Source organism: Rhipicephalus sanguineus, chromosome 1 (genome assembly GCF_013339695.2).
Source record: "Rhipicephalus sanguineus isolate Rsan-2018 chromosome 1, BIME_Rsan_1.4, whole genome shotgun sequence".
Classification (NCBI taxonomy): Eukaryota; Metazoa; Arthropoda; class Arachnida; order Ixodida; family Ixodidae; genus Rhipicephalus; species Rhipicephalus sanguineus.
Window position 1 is genome coordinate 291,317,600 of NC_051176.1, and position 20,477 is coordinate 291,338,076.

The window sequence follows — 20,477 nt, forward strand, 5'->3', positions numbered from 1 at the left end:
AATCTGAAGGGGTCACTTTCAATTGGATGTTGACTGTACTTGTTTTTGGGAAGTTGGAAAAGTAAAATTCTAGTGCGAATCGAATCGAATAGCAAACACTATTCGAAAAATATTCGAAATTTTGAATATTCGCACACCCCTACTTGTAAGTAAATTTGGGCTTTGCATTTTCAATTAATTGTTGATCAGAATCTTCAGTTGCGTATGGGGGTGTTGTGGGCTATATGGTGTATGATTTTAATCCATGAAACACTAATTTGGTTGCGCAATGTTACAGTAATGAGTCATTTCACCTGGCCAAATTTCTGTGCTGACTTTGATGCATATCTGTTTTTGAAACTGAGAAGTGTAATCCACAAGTCATCGCTTTAATAGGCTTTGGGCCTAATGCTGATGTCTGATTTTTGGCATTCTTCCTTCAATGTCTTAATTTCCTTTGACATAGCAGAATAGTTATAGTAGGTAAATAACACGACTCTTGAGCTTCAACTACTAAGTGTGCAGAAGCAGACATCACACGAAATTGGACCTCCTTGTCCACCAGAATTCAACTGGTCGTAGTGCCAGGCATTAAAAAATAATGTCTTGGTGTCAATATTTTTGTGCAGGAAAGAGGTAGAAAGCAAGAATGATGAGCCGAATAAAGCAAAGATTCCTTTTCTATTGCATTGGGAACGAAAAGTGAAAATCTTTTTTTTTTTCTCCCACCTAGGAATGGCTGAGCTCACGAATCCAGAGCATGGCTACTTGTGTAGTACACATAGAAAAACAACGTGGATCAACTTATGTTCTTGCTTCTCCAAGGGAATCGGTGTGTACACCTCTCTTATTTTCAGCAGTTTCCTAAATAGCACCGTTATTGTGGGATGTGCCTCTTTCATTCCTGTAACTCGAGGTTATGTTGTGCTCATGCCTAGTTTCAACTTCATAAATATTAAATGTTTTGACACTGGAGTAGTGTCAGTCATGAAATACTTAGATAACAACTAGTAGAAAGGCCCTCCACCAAGCCCCATTCCAAATTTTGGTTATATACTGGAAGTTCTAAAATGCCTCTAAAGGGTACCTGCAACACTTTTTTTAGCGTAGTTGGGAAACATTGTCAATCTGTTGTCGAGGCTCTTGTAAATGTGTGAGCCAAGTAATATTGCACTGCATGTACTAGGGAATTCACAATTTTGTGTCAAAAGCAGTAAAAACTTTCTTGCTGCCCCTTTCAAAGGCAACATGGAAAGTTGTCACCAGTTAAGCAGCAAGCAGGTGCCACTTTTCAGTGAAACTACTTGCAGATTAGAGATACAAAGATGAATAGGCATAATTTACATTGTTGGGAAAGAAACATTTTTGTGGTCTAATATTAGATATTTAAAACTAACAGAAGCCTGTACATTTTTTAGAATTGGACATGGTTTTCAAGGGTGTAATTACCAAGTTTCACCCCAGAGTCTTGCCCTGTGTTGTTTCTGGATGAGTTTCACTGCCGAATTAAAAATACAATTTGTTAATAAAGGAATAAAAGTACATTTATTCCTGTCACAGAAGGGGAGGCAACACGGATTAACGCTGTATGTGAACATTCGTGAGAGAGTCAATTTCAGTCTGGATTTCACTTGCGAATGTTCATCATGCCATAACTTTTGTTCAAATGGGTTTACAACATCCATTTTTGTTGCACTGCGCACAGTTCTGATTCCGAATTATTGTGAAATGCTGATTTACTTTGCAACTTTCTCAGTTTAGAAAAGATCTTGCTCCCACAAAAGGTGCATGAAATGTTTTGTATTTTAAAAACTACGCATTATGCTAGAAAAATAATTGCATATTTGAACTTAGCGCACAAATATGTGTAAACGGACCAAGTTTAATAAAAATCGATCAAGAAAAAAAATTACGTCCCTTGAGTTGCATGTGGTTTTGGCAAATGCATTTTTCAAATCCCGCATCGTGTCATGGAAAATGGTTGCCAAAGCTGTGCAGTGCGTTTTCTGGCAGCAGCTATGGGGAAAGGGTACACCTTAATTCTCTCCTCGCCATCAATGCCGCAGAGATGGAAAGCATGTGGCTGATGCATGGCATGTGGAAACCCTGGTGCATTATATCGTGCACCTCTCTCTCCACTCTATCGTCTCTTCGCACTGCGCAGTTATGTATACTGCGCCGCATATGCCATGTGTCAGGGCCCGATTTAGTTTATTTATTATCGCTGCGTGTGAAGCAACAAGCATGAGCAGTCGTAGATGCGGTAGCAGTTAAAGGGATACTGAACAAAAATTTGAAAAAGCTACGAAAACACTTACATTCGACTCGGACGACACGACTGTTCCTGTACGCAGCGTTTATTTCACGTAATTTCGAGCAGTTGGCCATATTTTTAGTGGATTGTGAGAGCGCGGCGGCTGCATGCCACTGCGCTTGTCGGCGGACGTGACGTCGAGTGCTCCAGCAAGATGGGGGCAACCGGCACGCTCTCTCCTGCCCTGCCACTTCCCTTTCTCCAACTCTCCTCTCAAGAACCGAGGGTGGTAGGCGCTGCGCCGTGCTCCCGACCAGGCTGCAGAAATTAGGCGCCTTTTCCTCTTCAAACCACTACCACCACCACCGAGGGTGGCTGGTGTGGCGCTGAGCCTCGTCCTCTTTTCCCCACATAGGAAACAAAATAGCGCTTATTCCTCAAAAACCGCTACAACTACCGAGCGTGTCGCGAGAGCGCAAAGATGCAAGGTGCGAGTGACAGTGGTTCCACGAGCGGTCATTGCGACTCCGAGTTCGACAGGCCTCCAAAACGGATGCGCCAAATACAACCATATGCGTGTGACCGTTCTGCTGTGTCAAGCGACAGCAAGGACGACGAGCCAGACGAGCCACCGTAGCCCAACGTGGGTCGGCAGCCGGGACCAGCAATTTACACAGTAACTCATAGTCACTATCCTCGAAGTGTTCGGAGCACAAAAAGTCACGCTTTGAAGGCACCCACGTTGGCTGCGATGGGCGCGCAGCGCGAATCCATATCCTTCGAAGCTTCGGCTCTGTTGGAAAGGTATGACAGGGCACACCCTAGCGCAGAACAGCGTTGAGGCATTCTGCGTTGTGTCAGGTGCTTCACCGTTCACATCACGTAGCAGCACACAACACAGACGGCAAATTTGTAGACGTGGGCGCAAGCTCCGCTTGAGAAAACAAATATACGGCTGAGAGCGCGGCAATGGCGTCGTTGGCTGCCGGTTGAGAACACGCACGGAGAACACCTTCCCGACCGTGAAAACACGTTTTGAGAGAGACGCGCGGCAGCGGGTGGCGGCTTGCGATGTCGATTGGTAAGCGATTTTGCTGCGAGCACGGTTGGCGAGTCACTATCCGCGGAGTTTCGCGTCACTTCCTCTCTAGTTCGCGGCGCGGCCGCTAGACGCGCCAATTCGCGAAAAATGCATTAAATTCATTATTTTCTGCTAGTCTCTGGCTGAAATGAAGGTTGTTTCAACAAATTTCAGCACCCAATCTTTCAATTGAGTCATTTATCTCGGCGGCGAAAATTTTGTTGAGTATCCCTTTAACGTAATGAGCTCTCAGTTATCTTGCAAGCGATCTTTCACGAAATGGATGTCACCAACGCAGCTAGTATCTTGCAGATGATATCAATTACCGGGAAAAGCACGTTGCCGCTTGTATCGGGATATCGCAGATTGCTCTTTATGGTCCTGAGCTCAGAAAGAAGCCATTCTGGATCGGACCAGGTGCCTTTGCCGCAAATTTAAGTTCTTTTTGGTAAGAGCACTGCTCCAACAAGTCTTAGAGTCTACTATATATGTATTTTTTTTTTGAGCTGCTTGCACTTACAAGCCACCCCGCTACAGGCTCTATAAAATTATGTGGATGTTCAGTGATAAAGCCGACTGAAAAGACTTTTGTTGAACCAATGTATAGCGGTGACCGGAATTCGTGACACCTTACCGGGTCTTGCTCTATCCTTCAGACATATGCATGTGCAATGTCGCAAAGCAGAAAACGTGGCGACCGTAAATGAAGATGCTGTAATTTAGGTTGTCGCATTGCTTTTATGTGATTTTTAGACTGCAGCTCCTTCGGTTTGGCTGGTTTCAGCGGTTTTCGACGTTGTGCGTTCTTCTGAGCGAGTGGAAAGCAAGTGGTACGATTCACTGAACATAATATAGCATCGGCGTGCGCCACTTTGGACAACACCCAAGATTTTGATGGCAAATCGTGGCGGCAGAATCAGCACGATAGCTTCACTTAGCCTACATCACCATTGTGCTTTGGACCTGCATTTCTTCCAGCTTTGCGCGCTACCTACGGTAGCTGGGAGGAGGACTACCTACGGTAGCTGTGAGGAGCTGTGAGGAGGGCTAGCATGGCATCAAGTCATGGTCGCCAATCTCATATTTAAAAGGAAATTTATTTTTTTACATTATTAAAATTAGTTTTTACGCTGCTGTATTATTAAAACATTCTTCTGGCACTTACCATGCAAAAAAGAAGCCTTTGGCAACTGTACTTTGCATAAGAGGTTGAATTTCAGTTTAAAAAAGTTTTAATGAATGACTGGCAACAAGCGTCTTCGTTGAAATAGACCAGGAACACAGAAAGTGGAAGTTCAGCGTACGACTCGTTTTTGAAAAGGAGGCACACTGATCTGAGATGTCCTCTTGTATTGCTCTCGCACAGATAATGTAAAGCAAATGCAATGCACACTTCTGTTTCAGCCTACACTAGTTTCAAATGAAGCCGTACGTGGCCTGGGGTGAAGCTCACTTCCATAGTTCTGCCTGCTGTTGCCCCCGTAGGGCTGAAGAAGTTAAATAAATTTTTAAAAATTGAATATTGTTGGGGTAGTTTGAAGATTTAGATGAGAAATAAACATTTCACTTGCTGTTCACCAGGTTTGGGCATTATAAACAAACAAGCATGGCATGTAGAATGGCAATCTTGTTTTAAAGTTATGAAATAGCTGCATGCATGAAAATGGTCAAGATTTCAAACAAAATGATGCGCACCCTTCATTTTGAAGGAGGCATTCTTCACTTTAAAAGTTGCCTACCTGCGTACCCTATGCAACAGGCACTGCTCGTGGTTGCCTCAACTGTAGTCCAATATGTGGCGCACAGTGCGACCACTAATAATATGCTGTGAAGCGAAAAAAATAAAAGCAAAGCCGGAGGCGGTGCTCGTTGTAGAACATGACACATGAAAGAAGGAAAGTACACTGCTTGTGGGTGCTAGCCACGACATAAGGCGGAGGGTATCTGCTGACAGTGGCTCTTCTTTCCTAGTCTCATATTAGCAGGGCAGTTGGATTTTTTCTGACTCCTGCAATAATGAACCAATTTGAAAATTTTTTTCTTTAAAACGGAACTAGATGGTGCCTTTTCTAGTCTGTAACCGAAATTTGCAGTGGGGCCTGGTGAAAGGCCCGCTAAAGAGTTAAGGAGAAGATGAGGAGATGAAAATAAAAATATGCTCCACACCTTCGATTACTGCACCATTGAAAGCAGTTTCAAGCAATATATTGTGTATGCTGGTGTGTAGTGTAGGGGTGTGTAGTTGTCTAAGGTGTGATACTGCCTGTGTTGTATTTTGGCACTGCTGTTCAGTGCATGGCTTTGGCAACACATATATAAATGTCAACTCACATTTACACTTCAGACTTGAATGAGGAATATTAGTGACCTGTAATGTTCACATCTGTACTGCAAGAATGATTCTTTGCCAAACCCCTTATGCCCTCTCTATGACCTTGTGTATATCGTGCTGCATTGGATATCTTGCTGTATTAAACCATTTATCACTTACGCAGTTATCATAAAGGGAGTAACTGTCAGCACTGTGGTGAGAACATGTTCAAGTTCACTGTGTGTGGACATTCCTTGAGGCAGCTGCGGAAACACTGTTTTTCTTTTTGCAGGTTCAAGATCTACCACCAGTTCCTGATGCAACTGTCCAGTAAGTGCTTGTCTTTTTTTTTTAACAGAAAAAAAAAAATTTTTTTGTTGAAGTTTCATATTCTGCTTCCTTATTCTCCTTCAGGACATTGGAGGAGCTGGCAAAGGACTTTCAAGAAATAGCTGATACTTGCCTTTTGGTGTTGCACTTGGAAGTGCGAGTGCACTGTTTCTTTTATCTCTTACCTGTGACTATACAAGTGAGTGCTGTTCGACTTACATCTTGTTCATGTGTAATGTCTCAAGGGCCCCGAGTAATTGGCACTAAAAAAGTATAGTTAGCTGTAGCCCATAAGCCTTACAATGCATAGAGCAAGTTCATGACAGACTGGAATAATCAGAGGAAGATGACTGACTTGTTCTATCTTGTTTTATCATTAAATTATGTATATTACTTGAAAACATTTTACCATTGAGAATAAGACAGAGGCAAAGAAAGAAGCACACATGACGATTGCTAGTGATCATCCTGTGTGCTTTTTTCTTTGCCCCTTTCTTATTCTCGCTGGTAAAATGTTTTTAAGTCAAAACCAACTAGGCCCACTTTCAGCTTTAATTGCATATTACCTCTGTATTCATTACACTGTTGCATTGTTTAGCCCATGGCAGTTCTTGAGCTTTGATGGGAGGGCATGTTTGGACAACAGGGCAACTTTGCGGGTGGTGTGGACAGCCAGGAGCCTGACCCTGAAGTAATGAAGCTGAACAAAGACCTCTCAAGCATCGATGAAGCAATGACAGCCTGCCTACAACAAAGAAAACACAGGTGCACCTCAGGCTGATATTTCAGCTTTGACGGTTTACACTCCAGTGAAATCTAGATACTACATAGTGTTTCGCATTAAATAATCACAGTTGTCTAAGATGTGATAGTGCCTGTGCTGTACTATTTTGGCACCGCTGTTCAGTGCATGGCTTTGGCAACACATATGTAAATGTCAACTCACATTTACACTTCAGACTTGAATGAGGAATACTTAGTGACTTGTCATGTACGCATCTGTACTGCAAAATTGATTCTTTGCCAAAGCTGTGACGCACGCCATGCCAGGTTGCATATTTTAGGATGTCAGCTGTACCCCAGTATGGTTCGTTGTTATGATGGTCAGGTACCAAAAGATACAAAATAGCTGCAAAACAACTGCAACTGTGTACGAAAGACCTGTGGGCAGTGTGTCTGTTTCAGTGAAATACAGCCAGTCGTAGTTAAGAATGTTTGGGGGGTGTTGGGGATGTAGGAGACTGCGGACTCGGGGATGGTTATTGAAGGGTCTTTATTAAACTACGCGACCCGAAAACAAAGGGCCCCAGGCCCGATTGAGTAACAAGCGGTTTTCCGAGCAGCTTGACTCGTTGGCTGCCGGAGGTGGACTCCCTGTCGCCTCGTCGACGCTCTCTCCCTTCCACGACGATCACGTGACCGTGACCCGGCCGCGGCTTCCAGGCGCCAGCTCCTGGGGTCGAAGGTCGAACACATCGACGCTTGGTTCCAAAGCAAGGGGCGCGATGACAGGCAAACACCTCTCGCCCCCCCCCCCCGTAACCGTTCCAGGGAAGAGCCGTGGTCTGTTCACTGTCAGTTTAACGACAGACGCGGCGGTCTCAGGCTCGCGGGGTGCGTGGAAACGGCGTGAAGGCATCTCGGGCTGCAACACCGATATATCTTGAACGGAGAGTCCGCGAAGCTGCTGTCACGCAACAAACTCCTCCCCCCGATGAAGTCCTTCGTCGAGGCTGCTTCCGCCGATGCAGGGTCGAAAGAAGGAAACACGAGTGTATGTTGCAGAAACACTGCTCTTCACACACCCGCACGAGCACCAACACACACATTCGCAAACGCTCGGGACCGGCAGCGCACAAACGACCTGGCTGCCAGACAGTTTACTGAGACCTCTTGGTCGTTTTTTTTTCTTATTTTTCTTTGGTGTATTCGGCTCTCGACTAAGAAGACATACCATAGTGCAAGGTTACACAAAAAACAGGTGGCCGTTCCACCGAATTGCCCTCAAGCCACTTAGAACCCTCGACTCAAACCATCTGCGTTTTTGTTCGCACTTCCCTTTCTGTATTTAACTTCGAAGTTGAACTCTTGCAGAATAAGGCTCCATCTCAGTAGCCGGCCGCTTTTTCCCGACATTTCTTTAAGCCATGACAGGGGGCAATGATCAGTCTCTACCACAAATTTGGTCCCCTCGAGATAGCAGCGCAGTTTTTGAATCGCCCAAACAATACACTGGCACTCTTTTTCCGACGTGCTGTAAGCCTCTTCCCGCGGGGTCAATTTCCGACTGAGGTACAGCACGGGGTGTTCCTCACCCTGCTCGTTTATCTGGGAAAGAACGACACCAAGACCACGATTACTAGCGTCGCACTGGAGAATGAATTGGCGACAGAAATCAGGTGAAGCCAAGACTGGTCCTAGAGATAGAGCGTTCTTCAATTTCAAGAATGCTTCCTCTTTTGCATTAGTCCAAGTGACCTTTTCCGGTTCCATCTTCCTCAAACTATCCGTTAGAGGACTCGCGAGTTGGGAGTAGCTCGGTATATAATGTTGATAATATCCGGCCATTCCCAGAAATGATCGAACATCTTTCTTCGTCACGGGCTTCGGAAAGTTTAGTATTGCTGCTACTTTCGCTTTCATCGGCTCGCGCTTTCCGCGTCCTATCTCGTGACCCAGGTAAGTGACACTGGTTCGCCCCAACTGGCACTTCTCTGCCTTTACTGTCAAGCCTGCTGCTCTGAATCTATCAAGTACTTCCCTCACGTGTTCCATGTGGGAACTCCAGTCATTCGAAAACACAGCTACATCGTCCAGGTAGGGCAATGCGAATTCACTAAGTCCCTCCAGTACCCGGTCCATCAATCTTGAGAAACAAAATGGTGCGTTCTTGAGGCCAAAACTCATTGTCACAGGTTGAAAAGTACCGAAAGGCGTTATAAAAGCTGCATAGCGACTGGCTCTTTCGGTTAAAGGTACTTGCCAGTAGCCTCTCACTAAATCAAAAGTAGATATAAACCTTGCCTTGCTAACCAGCTCCACTCTTTCTTCAATGTTCGGCAAAGGGTAAACCTCGTCCTTAGTGATCGCATTTAACTTTCTGTAATCCACACAAGGTCGTGGATCCTTTCCCGGTACTTCTACCAACATCAACGGAGAGCAGTAATCGCTGCTTCCTGGCTTGATCACTCCTAGTTCAAGCATGCGGCTAATCTCACTTTTCATAATCTCTTGATTCCTTGGTGACATGCGATAGGCTTTAGATGTAAATGGAACTTCTGATGTTAGTTCAATGTCGTGTGTCACCAAGTGTGTCCGTCCCAGCTTCTCCGTGAAGCATTCGAGGGACTCCTCTATGACTCTCCTTAAATCCTCAATCTGCTCATTGTTCAGCTCACTCTTATCCACAGAGTGCGCGATGATTTGTTCTACAGTCGGAGCCATTTCGCTGAGAAAGGAAGGCACCTCCGTAGTAACGTCCTGAGAGTGATTCAAGGCAATGCTCACCATCTCCCTCCTTTCAAAGTATGGCTTTAACAAGTTCACATGATAAACTCGCTCTTCCTGCCTCCGTCCAGGTAACCTTACCAAGTAATTTACCTCAGAGACGCATTCTATTATCTCAGCCGGTCCGTCCCAGAGGACCTCGAGCTTGTTCTGCCTACTCGGGCGCAATATCATCACCTTGTCGCCAACTTTGAATGTCCTCTTTCTCGCAGTCTTATCGTAGTAGCGCTTCGCCGCTTTCTGCGCTTCCTCCAAGTTGGCCTTTACAATTTGTCGAGTCTCATTTAATCTTCCCATTAGTTCAACCACATATTCTACCACACTCTTATCAACCCGTTTGTCTTCCCAAAGTTCCCGAACTAGCTGCAATGGGCCCCTAAGGTTTCTCCCATACACGAGTTCTGCGGGTGCAAACCCAGTCCCTTCGTGCGGCACAGTGCGCAAAGCGAAAAGCGCGCCTGGAAGACAACAGTCCCAGTCTACTTTTCGCTCATGGCACAACGCTCTCAGCACTTTCTTAAGCACAGCGTGCCATCTTTCGACACTGTTGCTTTGTGGGTGATACACGGAGCTGTGTAAAATTTTGATTCCGCATTTCTCAAGAAATGTGGTCGTAAGTGCACTTGTGAAAGTCGTCCCTTGGTCTGATTGTATCTCCGCTGGGAAACCAAGGCGAGAGAACACTGTCAATAGGGCATCTACTACCTGCACTGAAGTAGCCTCTCTTAGCGGTATGGCTTCAGGGAATTTTGTTGCTGGACACAACATAGTCAATATGTACTTGTAACCAGCCTTGGTCTTAGGTAGGGGTCCAACAATATCAATAACAACCCTTGAGAACGGTTCCGAAATTATAGGCACCTTCACCATTGGGGCCTTCCTTTTGTCGTTGGATTTACCCACCTTCTGACACGTCTGACATGTTCGTACGAACTCCTGTGCATCTCTAAAACAACCTGGCCAGTAGAATTCCTGGAGTAGCCTCTTTTTAGTTTTGTTCACTCCGAGGTGCCCTGCCCACGGGTGATCGTGGCAAAGACTCAGCAGATCCTTCCGATAATCGGCTGGAATTACTACCTGATCAAAGCTTCTGCCTCGTTTGTCTTTGTAATGTCGATAAAGGATACCATCCCTTTCCCTGAACTTAATGTTACTCGATGAGACGCCTTCGCCTAGGCTACTGCACACGACCTTAAGCGTAGGGTCGTTTTTCTGTGCGGCCCTTAGTGTATCCCGACCAACATTCAGCAGTTTATGTAGAGAAGGCGCAGTTGGTCTTACCAAGGAGCCTTCGTCCTCGGTTTCGGTGAGCCTTTTACGCCCAGCGCCTTTCTGCGGGCGCTCCGCTTCTGCATCAATTTGATCTTTTCCGGCACTCACAGGTACCTTGACCTCCGTCTGCTCCGCTACGTTTCCCCCAATTACTGGTTCTTCCAGTTCAGGTTCCTCTTTCCCGTCTGAATAACGCAACTGCACTGAAAGCTGTCTGGCTTTCGATCGCGTCAGCGCAAGCACCTGTGCATCCACGTCAGCAAACTTTTTTCCCTGCTCATTCAAAAGCGACTCGGATTTATTTGAAAAAAGGTATGGATACCCCTCGGGCAACGCTTTTGATACCGCTGCCACAGTTTCTAAAGTACCGAATGGCCCCTCAATGTGAACTTTTGCCATTGGCAGGCACACGGAGTCCTCACTGACTGCTTGACGTATCCAAGCGCATTCAGAAACATAGTCCTTACTTGATACGTACTTTGGGTGGACCACGTCCATGGTGGCCGCTGAGTCCCTAAGTACTCTACACTTCTGGCCATTTACAACTAGATCTTTGGTGTACGGTTTTAGTAGCTCGTTGTTAGTGGGATCACTGCTTATTATGGTCGCGAATACACGCTTTTCCTTTCGGCAATTTCTGGCAAAGTGACCCGCTTCTTTGCAAATGTAACAAATGGTTGGCCGTCTCTTTTCCAATTCCTCTGACTGACGCTCTGGCCCCTTTCCTCGGACTTCCTGTTCTTTGTTCACGCTAGCAGTCGGTTGCGATGAATTTAGCTGCCCTTTGCCCTCTCTTTCCCGCATATCTCGCGGTCCTTTATAGTAAGGCTGCTGCCCAGGGTGAGCCTTTCGATAGCCCTGACTGCTTAGGTTAGTCTCTTTGAAGCCACGACTCGCCACATACTCATCCGCAAGTTGCCCTGCCTTCTTCACACAGACGCCGACTTGTCTGTCTCTCACCCAAAGGCGTATGTTGTCCGGCAAGCACTCATAGAACTGCTCGAGACAGATTAAATTCTGAAGCTTGCCGAAGTCGCCCTCTGCACTAGAGCCCTTTATCCATTCGACCAAGTTATCAGTAAGGCTGCAAGCAAATTCAACAAAGCTTTCATTCGCTTTTTTCCTCCCTGTTCTAAACCTTCTCCTAAACTCTTCGGTGGAGAGCTTATACTTGGAGAGCAGGCTTGACTTCACCAAATCATAGTCGCCTGCTTCACCAGCGCTAAGACGAGCAACAACTTGTGACGCCTCCCCCGGAAGCAACGCAAGCAACCTTTGTGGCCAAGTGTCGCGGGGGAATGAATGTCTCTCGCACATGCGTTCGAAATTCACAAGGTAAAGACCGATGTCATTCCCCACACTGAACGGCTGAAGCAAACTAGTCATCTTTACATGGTCGGACGAAGCGGCTGCCACACTCGCTCCCGACGCCAATCTCGCTTGCTCGAGCCTTATCCTTTCGAGTTCAAGCTCAATTTCCCTCTGTTCTCTCTCAAGCTCTAACTCAGCTTGCCTTTGTTCCCTCTGTTCTTTCCTTTCTCTAGCTTCTGCCCGTTCTTTCTCAATGCGGCATATCTTTTCCCATGCCTCTGCGATTTCGTCCTCTTCGAAATCAACTTCCTGAATTGCGCAGCGGATCTCGGGTTTCCTCATTTTCTGACTCACTTCCACCCTGAGCTCTTCCGCCAAAAGCAGCAATTCGTCTTTTGTTAGCTTCCTTATATCCATGGTAAGCAAGAGCCGACTACACCAACTTTCGAAATAACCACACACCCTGTGGTGGCAAACGAAAATTAATGTGCCCGATTGAACCCGGTTCTAATCGTCTGGCAAACAGTGGTCGCTCAAGCACTCACCGATACCACGAGCGTGCGATGGCCTTGTCTCCCGGAGACGTTGCCTCATCTGCCGATCCCAGATCGACGACTTGCTCGTTGTGGAGCCTTCGCCGCTTGCCTCGTCTGCGTAGTGGAACCCGATGATCCCGGATCGTCGAAGTTCCTTCCCTTCAGCAGGTGTCCGCCAGCCTTCTTCTCATCCCGCCGCTGCCAACCAGTTTGTTGGGGATGTAGGAGACTGCGGACTCAGAGATGGTTATTGAAGGGTCTTTAATAAACTACGCGACCAGAAAACAAAGGGCCCCAGGCCCGATTGAGTATACAGCGGTTTTCCGAGCAGCTTGACTCGTTGGCTGCCGGAGGTGGACTCCCTGTCGCCTCGTCGACGCTCTCTCCCTTCCACGACGATCACGTGACCGTGACCCGGCCGCGGCTTCCAGGCGCCAGCTCCTGGGGTCGAAGGTCGAACACATCGACGCTTGGTTCCAAAGCAAGGGGCGCGATGACAGGCAAACACCTCTCGCCCCCCCCCCGTAACCGTTCCAGGGAAGAGCCGTGGTCTGTTCACTGTCAGTTTAACGACAGACGCGGCGGTCTCAGGCTCGCGGGGTGCGTGGAAACGGCGTGAAGGCATCTCGGGCTGCAACACCGATATATCTTGAACGGAGAGTCCGCGAAGCTGCTGTCACGCAACAGGGGTTGCGAATGAGCTACTGTGCAAGCTGGCATTGTAGGTTTTTGCATTCACCAAGCTAACCATTTTTTTTTACCACTGCAGGTACATATTCGAAGGGCTAGGGCACCTCATTGCCTCCATCCTGATCAACAGCACATCCAGCATACAGAAGGTCAATGAGAATGGCATAAAAAAAGTGTAAGGCCATTGGGTTTTCACTTCATTATGTAAGCTGTTTTGACGGATACGTTTGTGCCACATAGCACACCCTGGTAGCCACAAAAATAGCTGTCGAGTACAGGTTTATCATTTCTGTTAATTACTGGATGAATTGGTTGCCCATATCATTAGCTTCAAGAAACATTTATCTTGTGTCTCATTGAATAATAATATGTGTGCTCGTTTTAATGACATAATCTGTGTCAAGCTTCTTGTTATTTTTTTAATACAGAAAAGCACCTTTTAATCTATTAACTTCATGCGCTTCACAGCGCCATAGTCCTGCCGTCATGGCACAATATGCTAAAATAATTAGTAAATGCATGTTGAAAGGCATTTATTGATGGGTTCATATTTTCCTTTGTGACAACGTGTCTGTGTTTGTGTAATGGCTTAATACATGTTTCATTTTCATTTTAACATTCATTCTGCAGAAATTGGTCATGGTGAAGGTTCTCACGTTATGGCGATGTTGTATCTAGTTGCAGGAACATCTTTGCAATGCAGCAAACATTGACGAGCATCACAATGAACCGCGAAGTGGCCCTGGATTATGCAAGGCAGTACTTTGAGCTATTTTACTTCACACCTGAGGTTAGTTGACTGGATTTCTTCATTTTCACAAGTTTTGAAGGGACACTAAAGACTGATGAGCTGATCTTGTAAATTACTCTCTTAGAGTACCAGGAGCTGTAAATGCAGTCTTAGCAAGTTGGATAGAAAAATGCAGAGATTAAATGGGCTTGCAGCTCCACATGATGTAAGAATTGGGCAGCATTGACAAACAAGCAGTACGTTGCATTCTATAGAAGCTGAAGACAAACTCTGTAGTTTCTGAAAATTTTTGACAGAAATGTCTCATAGTAAATACAGGGGGGATGGAAAGAAACACGAACAACAAGGCGCACTGTTTCCATCATGCTCTGACCTCGATGGCAATAAAAAGATGCTAGAGTGGTTCTTGATTGTATCATGGATGAGTCTAGTGGCTTTTTACTACCATCCAGGCTAGAACCGCTTGAAGAGAAATGCGAAACAGCAGAGAATATCGATGCCGCACTGTTCGCGTTTCATTCCAAATAGCTCCAACGCGATAGTACTTCGACATCTTCACCATTACAGTACTGTACTGTTTCTCTTCAGCATGCATGAAATTGAAAAAGGAAAACTGTGTCCTTCACTTTTCTGCCAATAAGTGTCCTTTTTATGTCAAATGGATGCAATTTTATTCTCGAAATATAGATACTTCAATGGACTAAGCTAACTTAGTGCTCTTTAGTGTCCCTTAACTTTTGTTTCCGAATAAGCTATCAGGATTGATTATTGCAGCTTATTTCTCTTGACAAGCATGCTATTTTCCTTCATTCTTTGTATCCCTTCTTGGCCTTGTTTTTGAATAGGCCTGCTGTAGCTATTTTCACTACTTCACTGATATTTATCTAAAAACATCAACCGGTCTTTACAAACTGCCAGTGGGCTAATCTGATTACTTCCACCTCCTGACCAAACTTGTAGGTGCGCCATGCACTCGGCACAGCACGATTGGTAGCAAAAAAATGAAATTAAATTGAAAATTACAAAATACAAGCCTTGGTGAACTTACAAGTGCAGCCACTTGAGCAGTGCTGCCTAAAGTGTTTCAGTTTAGCACATTTGAGTCAATAGCACTGTGAAACGGTTTGAAGGTAAAGTTGGCTGTGGCAAACCAGTTGACTGTTGCAACTGGTTCGCGAAACATTTTAGGAAACTAAAACTGTGCTGAGGACTAGACACCAGAATAGAAGACAAGACTCTACTTGTCCTGTGCTATTTCCTGTGTCTCGTGTATGGTGCTTGAACTAAAACTACACAGAGCATTGCAGTTAATTCTTTATTAGCAATACATCAACAGATAAGTATTGGCACCAATGTCCCCACTTTGGGAAATGATGGACTTAGTGTCAATGTTCTGACCAAGATGATGCTTGTGTATCCCTCAGGACATAACATTGTTGGAAAAAGAAGGGGGGGCTTGATTTATTGTTGGTAACAGCCGTATGAAGACAATGCACAATGAGGCGAGGAAAGCATAAGGGAAATTAAGCGTGCCTCTTAATTGAAATGCACAAAAAATAATGACAACGGAAGTTGAATTGAAAGAAAAAAAAGAATGAACTTGCCACCATTGGCAGGAGGAAAGGAACCATGCATGCATTCTGCACTTTAAGCAAGTGTAGGATAGATAAGACACCATGAGAGTGCCTTTTAGATGCGAAGCATCTTATGGTGGAGTTCAATCCGGTGGTGGTGGTGTGCGGCGTGACCACCCTTACTGCGCATGCGCAAACCCTCTCCACACACCTCCTCTCCACTACCCCTCTCCTGCGCAACGCTGCGATGAGTGCCAGCGCATGCGCGTCTTCTCTCCCTCTCTCTCCTCTCCTACGCTCTCTCCCTCGCGCACCTGTCGACCGCGTTCCCCGCTCGCCCTGTGAGAATTAACGGCCAGGCTAGAGGGAAGGCACGATGCACGTAGCGTTCTTTATCGCGTTCAACGACGCGAGGTCTGTAGCATGCCCAGTGAACGCCAACGGAACGTGATCGTGCAAGTGCTCCGGCTTCGCATCGCCTCATGGTCCCCTTTAGCGGGAGACGGTGTAATTTTTTGGAGCAGCTGTCATTAAGCAGAGGAACTCACTGCTACTGAGACTGTTAACAAGCTTTTTGCCGCTGCAGCTGGACATTTCATTGCATCTGACAGCGCCTGACATGCTGATACATATAGCTGTGTGATAGGCAACTGTCATTTCAAATAGCACAGTTTGTTTTTTTCTAGAATTTTTGTTTCTTTAGCTAGCATACGTAAATCCACAAATACAACAAATCAGTTTAATCTTTATAGTGGCTAATACCTAGTTCTACTGCTTATGCTGGGCAGTTTTGAGGTTTTTTTGCTTCGATGTGCCCATTTGTGGAACAGCATAGTGAGAAATTTAACCAGGTGTTTCGTAGTGGCATCGAAATTGAGCCTATTTTTTAAGCAATTAGTGTATGAAATTATATTGTGGTCCTAGCTAGAACTCAAAGTGGCTTTCAAAGGCAAGCATATTGCACTTCAAGGGTACATCATAGATACTCTTGCTTTGCACTCTTGTGAAGAGTAGGAGGAGGATGTTCCAAGGTATGCAGGCAATTGCTCTGCAGGTGATGCACTGGTGATGGTCACAGCAACTCTAATGCACCCGAACCATTTTACATTCCACAAAAGTTGCGCCTTTTCCATGTTTTTCTTGACACTGTGTATATTGTACAGGGGAACAGCACAGAAATAGAACAAAGACTAAAAGACTCACAAAGAAGATACACACGATGTTAAATTAACTTACAAAACTGTGCATCTTCTTTATGCCCCACTTTATCCCCGTTGGATTTTTCCGCCGTTCTCCTGTGTGATGAATAACCAACAAGCTCTACTGGATATGCTATATGGTTTTCTGTTTACGTCAGCTGTGCCAGTAAATTTATATGCTGGAGTTGCTGAACCATAGCTTCAGAGGTTTTCAGTCATCTTCAGTTTACATGTATACATATGTTCTTTTACAGGACATATTAAATCTGATAGTGGAGCACGGTGCCCAGTTTCAAGAAATGGAGTACAAGAATGTCTTGCTTCTTCTTCATCGAAGTCTTCCTAGCAGTGACCGGGACCCAGACAGTCTAGATGCTTTGCTTTCTCGGCTTAGAGACATTCTCAATGAAGTGGCCGTGGCCATTTAGCCCCCCAACTCTGAAAGGTTTGCCTGCAGCAGATGGTTACTGTGCGAGTCATGTGACTGGTGATGCAATCATAAAAACAGGAGCGATCATGCTTCTGCTGTTTCTTAGGTGTAATGACACTGGCCATATGTATGCTGGAAACATCTCTGACTCACCTACAGTCATGGTTCCTCCCCTGCCATCTGTGTCATCACATGTGCTACGGTGACATAAGCCGGAGCTGCCCAGTGAGAACACTTGCAGCAGTGTGCGTGAACTGGGTGAGAGCATTGTGTCATCCCAATTCTTCTGTGTATGGTGCTTGAGTGTGTGTGTGTATGTAGAAGGGGACATGGTTATGTATGCACTTTCTAGAAATTTGCGTGCCATTATTGGCTTGTGCCTGTATTTATGCACCTCGGGCCTCTTGTATGAAGCTTTTTACCTTACTGGATAAAGAAGCCTTTGTGCATGTATTGAGCTGCTATGCGTTATATGCTGTCGACCGACAAAGGAGTGGCTGTTATATGAAACTTTTTCACCATTGTCATGTCATCTGACAACTTACTGTGCAGCAGCTTACTGTCAGGTATGAGATGCAAAACTTGTGAACCACAGGTACATTTGACCACTCATGAAATGCTTCATATAAGGGGCCCTAGTAACTGAAAGGCTTTGCACTTTTTTACACTGTATATTGTACCTTAACTGACCCATCTTTTTCAGTGACATTTTTGTTAATTCTAGATGAAATATGTTATTTAATGTGTGGTTGTGTTTTTGGTGCACCTTTTTTCTTTTGTTGTTGAAAACTGAGGTCACAAGTTGCTCTATTTGTTGTCAGCATCTGATTGTAGACACAGTATCATGAATTAATCTTGCTATTTAGAAGATGATGAGATAATAGCCACTCATGTGCCTTAAGATTTGTGACTGCTTGCTGTTTCAGCACATATTTTCTTGTTTTATAAGAATGTTATGCTGCAAATAAGGTCTGTTGTGTCGCAGTTTTGTTTGCAGTGGTATTATGTCACGTTTAGTTTTTTTAAAAACCTGTCTAGGTCAGTGCGCTGATAATAATTTGTGTAGTGCATTTTCGGGAGCTTACATTTTTAGCAGTGCCAAGGAAGAACTAGAAGAATAATAATTTGCTGGATGTTAGAGTATTTGTTATGCAGAATGTTAGTTGGCATTGAGATTTTTGGGGGGGGGGGGAGGCGGGGAATGTGAGAAATCTACTTTGGCAAGAAAAATAGGGGAAATAAATGAGTGCTCATGCATAGCAGAACTTGGGGACAGCATGACCATCACAGCATCCTATTTAGGGGCGATGTAGAAGTCATGTCACAAGCATAAAGTTGAGCTAAGACCATCTTAATGAACTGATGAACCTTTTATTACAATCATCTTTGTGGGAGACATTGATCTTTTTTTTACGTAAAAACCTTGGAACATTGGAATGACATTGGGAGCTAGCTCCCATGTCATCACATGGGAGCTTGATCTTACTGGCTGCACAGTTTTGCAAGTAATGCCTTGCTTAGTTGATATTACTTCTAGAACATGGCAGCCGGCATGAATGCTGCTTGTTGCAAAGCCCATTAGGTTGATGTTGTAAACTGTGATCTTGCGTTTCTTCTTTAGTAATGTCATTTTGTGTCACCTGCTATAGCAGTGCTATTACTTTTACTTTATTTTATTATTATGTCTTTACAGGAACGGCAACATGTTAATGCATATTAACTAAAGTATTTATACTCCCACTTTGGAAACTAGCTTGCTTTAACCTCAGTAACCCTGACAATGTATTTTTTTTCTTTTATACTTGTGCTTTTTTGTAAAGCAAGAAATGACATTGTAGAAGGGGCATAGGCCATAAATATAGAGTGTACCTCATGGAGCTACAATATGCAAAGTGATGTGTATTGTTCACAAATATATACACATGTTAAAAACATTTGCAAATTCCAATTTGGTCTTGGACTCTGCAGATAACTATGCAGTTGATTGAAGCTCACAATGTTTGGCACATTACTGAAGTTATATTATACATGAATACTTATTTTATAAACAAGAACTATGAATTGTGCATGATCCCAGAGTTCTCACATTGATATGGAACAAGATTTCTTTTTTGTCAGTGTTTATGAAATACAAAGTATTAACAATCTTGGCATGTCATCTGTACAGAATAAGGAGGGAAATAGACTAATAGATATTGCCATTCATAATAAATAATACTGCAATTCGTTCATTGTGAAGCTATCATTTTGCACTTTTTTCAGTTCTGGATACCCTTAATAGTCTTGTTTGTTTGTTTGTATTTTTAATGACTCCATTTTTTTTGCTGCTTCTTGGACCAAGCATGTAGTACCTTTTCAGTAAAAAGTCAAGTTTTTCAAAGCTTTTGTAAGTTGATTGCACAAGTAGTTTTAAGATGTTAAATTTCTAATGAAAGTATGTATGATAGGTTTTGTTTACCAAGAAGCACTCGTGTGGTTGTATTCATTAAGTAGATGCTCACAATCATGACAAAGTGCAATGCCTCATAATGAGCATTGCCACAAAAGAGATACTGTGTGAATGTCTGTTTACTAATTGCTTGTGTATGCGTCCCTCAGTGTCACAAGTAATATGTTTTGTGATGACGTTAGTTTGCACATACGTGCCAATATGCTCAACTGTTAAATTTCTTTAAATCCCAGACACCCATTATGGTCGCTGAGAAGATTACTATGGTCAGCATCACAGTCATTAACTGGGGTGACCAGTGAACCTGAAAGCCTGAAAAAATATGGGATAGTGAAGTAACTTTTTTTTAGTTAATGAGCGAAGTTTGGGAAAGTGACAGATTATAAACTGCCTATTTTGCAAATTTGAGTGGGTAATTTACAGCAGCCACAAAGCTACCTATTAGGAGCATCTTAAGTCAGCTTTTCTACACAATACTATTTTATTAGCTAGACTGAAAGAGTACCAAGAACATGGATGAAGGCAACGGCGCAAGGAAAGTGACTCGATGTGTTGTAATAATGTGAAAACATCGACCAGTTCTTTGTGCCTTTATCTTCGTCCGTGCTCTTATCCCTGTTCCCATCCTACTGTGAACAAACAACCATCCAATGGTTTCATGTTGTTCTCTTCTCACTCACCATTAAAAAGGGATTGAGTCATAAATTATGTGTGCCGCCGGGTTCTGGCCCAACATGAATGCACTCTTGACCCCTGCCTGCACTTGTAAGACAGTGGGACCGCAGCCCATAGTACAGTCATTT

At 44.5% G+C, this 20,477-nt stretch overlaps 1 protein-coding gene across 1 annotated transcript in view; it reads left to right on the forward strand.

Annotated features, from left to right (window-relative positions):
- LOC119379263 (exocyst complex component 4) overlaps positions 1-17,320 on the forward strand; it is a 63,590-nt gene extending 46,270 nt beyond the window's left edge. Inside the window, exons 21-27 of the mRNA XM_037648514.2 lie at positions 713-811; positions 5,918-5,955; positions 6,040-6,154; positions 6,602-6,720; positions 13,351-13,446; positions 13,950-14,061; positions 17,050-17,320. Coding sequence (XP_037504442.1) covers positions 713-811; positions 5,918-5,955; positions 6,040-6,154; positions 6,602-6,720; positions 13,351-13,446; positions 13,950-14,061; positions 17,050-17,223 — 753 coding nt within the window. The 3' untranslated portion in view covers positions 17,224-17,320. The remainder of the gene's footprint in view (positions 1-712; positions 812-5,917; positions 5,956-6,039; positions 6,155-6,601; positions 6,721-13,350; positions 13,447-13,949; positions 14,062-17,049) is intronic.
- Positions 17,321-20,477: the final 3,157 nt, after the last annotated feature.